At 47.3% G+C, this 6000-nt stretch overlaps 1 protein-coding gene across 1 annotated transcript in view; it reads right to left on the bottom strand.

Annotated features, from left to right (window-relative positions):
• FLT3 (fms related receptor tyrosine kinase 3) overlaps positions 1-3943 on the bottom strand; it is a 79016-nt gene extending 75073 nt beyond the window's left edge. Inside the window, exon 1 of the mRNA XM_079775792.1 lies at positions 3794-3943. Coding sequence (XP_079631918.1) covers positions 3794-3836 — 43 coding nt within the window. The 5' untranslated portion in view covers positions 3837-3943. The remainder of the gene's footprint in view (positions 1-3793) is intronic.
• Between the last annotated feature and the right edge of the window lie 2057 nt (positions 3944-6000).

The following is a 6000-nucleotide window of genomic DNA, read 5'->3' on the forward strand; positions in this document are numbered from 1 at the left end:
GCAAGACCTTCAGCCACGCACTGTGGCTACCTAACGGAGAAGTGGTGAAAGCTTTGGAAGTCAGGGTAAACATCTTAAGATCACAAAGTCACCTGATAAAACCAGAAGCTCTCCTCAAACAATCCACCTACGGTGAGATTCACAAGAGTTTGCTATTATCTTTTGAATGAAAGATACAGCATAGAGGCAAAACTAAATGATAAAACAGGCAAGGCTAATTTTAAACCCTTCAATTTCCCTTCTTCAATTTCCCTTCTCCAATTTCTTCCTCCTCATACTTCAATTCTCTGCATGGTCCCTTTCAACATCAAGAAAAATCATAAAATACAATACTTTTGAGGTTATTTGCTTTTTGTCAAATCAGAATCTTGACCCAAAGGTTAGGACAATATCTGGTGGGTATCTGAGGAGTCGGTCAGCAAGATTGTAATCTTCAACACTGACTGTCAGGGCTTTTGTGGCTTGCTTGCATGCTTTCTGAGTTTCATTAGAGAATGAGAAGAGAAGAGGAGCAAGAAGAGCTGTGCAGAAAGTGATAAGACCAAGCCATCCTGTGGGCTTCTCAAGTGAGCAGACATGCCTCTGGGAGTAAAATGTAGTCAACAAATTTGTTCAAAGAACCATTCAGAAACTTCTTCCCAAAACCTAAAAAATGGTCATTCTTAACTCTGGAACAGTCCCTTTGTTTCATTAGGGAGTGGAAGAGCAGCTTCTCTCCCACAACCACCAAGTACAGTCTCCACTGAAACAGGATATGTTTGTGTGTAGTTTTAGGGCACAAAACACCTGGATTCCTATGCTGACCTGGTTGAAGCTTCCTTCACTGAAGCATGATATATTTCATCCATAGGTACTGAATGATCACAAAGTCTGTGTTGGAAGGTTGAACTAACTAAAAGCAAGCTTTGGGCCCAAATGCTTTTCCTCGGGAGAGGCAATCTCCATGCATTTACTTAAATAGAATGGAATTTGTTATTTCTATGTAAGTTGCCCCACCCCTATCCCTTTCATCACTGTACCCCTTTGGGCCAAGCACAGAAATAGGTATTCAATGAAAACTTGTCAAAGAAAAAATGTCTTCCTTATGCAAGCTCTCTCCTGTCTTTCCTATCTGAAGTCTTCGTGGTCCTTCTTCACATTTAATATCTCATTACCTAGCTGTTTTTCAGTTAAACAACTGGAAAATTTGAGAACAAAAACAAAACCTTTACTGATACCTAAGAGTTACTGGAAGTAACTTTTAGTTGTAAAAATTAAAGCCAATCCCTAATGGAAGGCAAGAGTTCACAGTTAAATTTAAGAGGATAATTTACTATAGACAGATGTGAAGTACCTAGGGAGAAATGCATAGCCATCTAAACTTGTATGATGGCAAAAATTCAAACTAGACTTTTAGAATTGAAGGGGCTTTAGCATCAGGTCACTGGTATCTTATCTAATCCAAACCAATCTTTGACTAGCATCTCCTCTCTCTACCAGGTCTCCCTCCTCATGACTTTAAACCTCCCTTAGGCTAGCAGTTCACAAGAAGGCAAATGAAGAAAGATAAGCAATAAGGACAAAGGATGGCAACTAAAATGTGTAATTCAATGCTCTGAATATGAATTTTCTGACACTAGTGAAAGAAATCATATCATAGCTATTAAAAGACTGAATTTCTCCCCTCCTTATCCAGTATCAGCACACAATACAGTTGAGGCCATGGTGAGTATGGTTCCATTCTTTACACATTACATTAAAAAGTTATCATTATTCATAAAAAGTAGAGTTTAGAATATAAGGGAAATGGGGATTGCAATTTATAATCCAAGGAATTTAAAGGTTTTAAATATTTTAAAGCCCTCGTTTTTCAGCTTCTCACTCTGTGCCTATTCAAGAAAATCTGTAAGACTGAGTGTTGGCAAAGATGTAAGAAACTGGAACTCCCATATGCTGGTAGTAGGAATGTAAATTGGTATGACCACTGAGGAAAACTGTTGGACAGTATCTAGCAAAACTGAATGTTTTCCTTCCTCTATAATCCAGAAATTCCTCTCGTGAGTATCATCCTAGGAGAAATGGGGTGTTGTGTACACCAAAAACAGGTAAAAAAGTTCACAGCAGTATTATTCATATTACACAAGATTGAAAACAACCTACATGTTCTTCAACGATAGAATAAACAAATTGTACAGTATATTCATACTAAGAAATAGCACCCAGCAGTTCAAGGAAAATGACCACTGCTGCTGAGAACAAGGTTGAATTCCATACCCACAATGCTGAGTGAAAGAAGCTGGACACAGAAGAATACATAATGATGGTCTGGTTTACATGAAGTTAAAAATAAGTGAACCAATGATATTAGAAATCAAAATAGTGGCTACTTTTGCGGGGTAGTGGCTGAAAGGGCTGAGGTAGACTTGGTCTATATCTTGACCCAACATAGACCATATACAAAAGTTAATGGAGTTGCACTATTAAGACTTGTGCATATTTGCTGTGTGCAAATGATATCTCATTTACAACAATCTGCAGAGATATAGAAATCTGGGGGCTCTTTCTTCAAGAACTCAATACAGCTTAAATAAGTTGCAAATACTGTCTTTATACTTTTTGAAAGCCTTTATATGCCACTGAAACACTCACTAGTGTCATACTTAATAGAAAGTGAACTTTTTGTATTCATAGACTGAAAAACATATTGTACTATACATTTGCAGTATACTTATTTACCAACTAGTAAAAATGTTTGCAATTGTCTTTGCATTCCCAAGCTTTTCTCCCTTGTTACATTTCTTACTCTGTAATTCTGAAAGATTTGTAGCAAAAACACTTGGACATAATTCCTGCACCTCTATATTGGAAATCTTTTCTCTATATACCACAGAGACTTCATGATGGAATCCTAGAATTTGGGAACACAGTGCTGGTTCCAAGACTGCAGAACGAGGACTGGAACCTGAGGCTCCTGGGCTCCCAGAATTCTGTCTCTTTCACCAGAAACTCGAGTCAACCCTCTCATCTTTCCAAACAGATAAAGTGCATTAAAAGGGATCTATATAATTTTTTTTGAAGTAACAACTATGCTACCCAGCAGATTATTAGGTTATTTGGGAACCATGCGTGAGACCTTGAAAACTCCGTTAGGGTTTAATGTCGGGATAAAAACTGAGTAGAGAAGGAAGGGGTAGCTAGTGCTTTAATGTGTAAATCCTATTTGCATAATATTCCCAAAGTAATTTTTTCCTTAATCCAACCGAAACCCGGCGGGGTTGGGGGGTCATTATTCGCAATGACTCGCTTTGGGAGAGAACGCGGGCGCACTTGCCAGAGTTCATCCATAAAAACCCCAAAAGAGTGAAAGACGCCACCCAGGAGCCTACAGTATCCAGGGTCGGTCCCGACGAGGACCGGAGCCACCTGGCAGACGCGGGCAGAGGCCCAGCACCGGGTGCGCGGGCCCAGCGGGCGGCGAGGGGGAGCGCAAGCAGCGGGCGGCCCGGCCCGGCCCGGCCCGGGCAGAGCCTCGGCGAGCCCGCCCGCGGGAGTCCGGGCCGCCGGTCGGATCGCGGCCCGAGCCGGGCAAGGAATTTAGAGAAGAGGCAGGAGAACGAACATGGGGTGGGCAGGGCGGGGTCCCCAGGCCAGTCAGGGGCGAGTCCGGAGGGCGCGACAGAGGGGAGGGGCGCGGGAGCCGGGGAAGGCGCCGGGAGGAGCGCGGCGGCGAGGACGGGGAGGCGCGCGCCGACCAGGGTGCGGGCTGGGGGCTGAGGCCGCGCGGGGGGCTGCGAGCGGGCGAGCGGGGCCTTACCGAGCGGCGGCAGCCGGCCGCCGAGGCGCGCCAACGCCTGCATGGCCTCCGGAGCCCAGGGTCCCCGCGCCGCGCCGGCCCAGCCCTGCGGCACCTCCCAGAGCGGCGAGCCTCGCGCTGCAGGTGGCTCGCTGAAGGATCGGCGTCACCGACCGCAAATTCCCTCCGACTGGTGCGAAGTGACAGGGGGAGGATCTCTCTCCGCGCTGGCGGGGCCGCTGCGGGCGCGGAGGCCGGGCCGAGCCGGGAGCGGCTCCTGGCGCAGCGCGGCGGGCGAGCCCACGTGCCTGCCGTGTCCGCAGCCCGCACTCTGCGGCGCGGGGCTCCTCGGCGGGGGCGGTGGGAATTGGTTGCCGCGCCGCCGGGCAGTCGCGGGGGTTGGGGAGAAGGCACGGCCAGAGCTGCCTCGTTCCCCGGAGTCCCTGAACACCTTCGTTTGGATGTCAGAGCGTGGGGACACCAGAGAGCCAGAAGCGCCCTCCGCGCGCGGGGTATTTGAGGCCCCAGAATGGGAGCTAAATCCGCGCTGCACCTGCGGCCTCGGCCAGCGGTCCGGCCAGCAGAGGGTCGCGGTCCACGCTCGGTGGGTCCTGACTGACCAATGGTCTTCGGTCTTCCCCTCCATCTTCTAGGTTGGATGCCCAGAACCCAGTCAGCAGTGGCAGCAAGAAAAACAGGCTCGGTTTTCATGTCAACCCAGGCAATTCGGGAGGCTGAGAACCAGCCCAAGATACAAAAGCAAAACACAGACAGTGCATCCTAGAGGATGTTTTGAATTATCCACTCCATAATTCTTGTTATTCACTGCATAATATTTCAAGTTGAAAATGATTTTATATGCAGTAAGTTGAAGGTTGGAAAGCCCTGAGTGCCAGTTATGACTCCTCAGTTAACTAGCCCTTTGACCTTCACAAGCCATTGACCTTCACAAGCCATTTTTCTTTTCCAAGTCCTATTTTACTTACCTTCAAATGAGGGGAGTGGACCAAGTGGTTTACAATGTCTTCAAATTCTAGGAATTCCATGCTTTTAATAATTTTCTAATAAAGCATGATAATTGACAATGTTCATTCTTGGACATACAATCCTTTTCCTCGGCTGTAGTTGATAGTAAAATAATCCCCCCTCGCAGGGCATGACAGAAACTTTAAAAGTGTCTACTATGGTGCAGCCACTATGGAAAACAGCATGGCAGTTTCTCAAAAAATTAAAAATAAAACTGCCTATGATCCAGCAGTTGCACTTCCAGGAATATACCCAAAAGAATTAAAAGCAAGGTCATGAAGAGATATTTGTGCACCCATATTCATAGCAACATTATTCACAATAGCCAAAAGGTGCAAGCAACCCAAATGTCCACCCACAGATAAATGGATAAAGAAAATTGAATGAATGGATAAACAAAATGCATGCATATCTATATCTATATCTATATCTATATCTATATCTATATCTATATATATATATATATATATATGCCTATATATAGAACTAGAGGCCCGGTGCACAAAATTTGTACACGGGGTGTGTGTGTGTTCCTCCGTCCAGCCTGTACCCTCTCCAATCTGGGACGCCTCGAGGGATATCTGATTGCTGCCCATTTAGGCCCGATCCCACTGGGTGATGCTTATCCAGGACTGCTGGCTCCCAACCACTCACCTGCCTGCCTGCCTGCCTGATTGCCCCTAACCACTTCTGCCTGCCAGCGTGATCACCCCCAACCACTCCCCTGCCAGCCTGATCGATGCCTAACTGCTCCCTTGCCAGCCCAATTGCCCTAACAGCCCTCCCCTGCCAGCCTGGTCACCCCTAACTGCCCTCCCCTGCTGGCCTGGTCACCCCTAACTGCCCTCCCCTGCTGGCCTGGTCGCCCCCAACTGCCCTCCCCTGCAGGCCTGGTCGCCCCCAATTGCCCTCCCCTGCTGGCCTGGTCACCTCCAACTGCCCTCCCTGGCAGGCCTGGTCCCCCCCCCCCCAACTGTCCTCCTCTGCTGGCCCAGTCACCCATAACTGCCCTCCCCTGCAGGCCTGATCGCCTACAACTGCCCTTCCCTGCTGGCCATCTTGTGGCGGTCATCTTGTAGCCACATGGGGGCAGCCATCTTTGACCACATGGGGGTGGCCATCTTGTGTGTTGGAATGACAGTCAATTTACATATTACCTCTTTATTATATAGGATAGTGTTCAGCCTTAAAAGTGGGGAAAT

This window comes from Cnephaeus nilssonii (genome assembly GCF_951640355.1).
Source record: "Cnephaeus nilssonii genome assembly, chromosome: 6".
Classification (NCBI taxonomy): Eukaryota; Metazoa; Chordata; class Mammalia; order Chiroptera; family Vespertilionidae; genus Cnephaeus; species Cnephaeus nilssonii.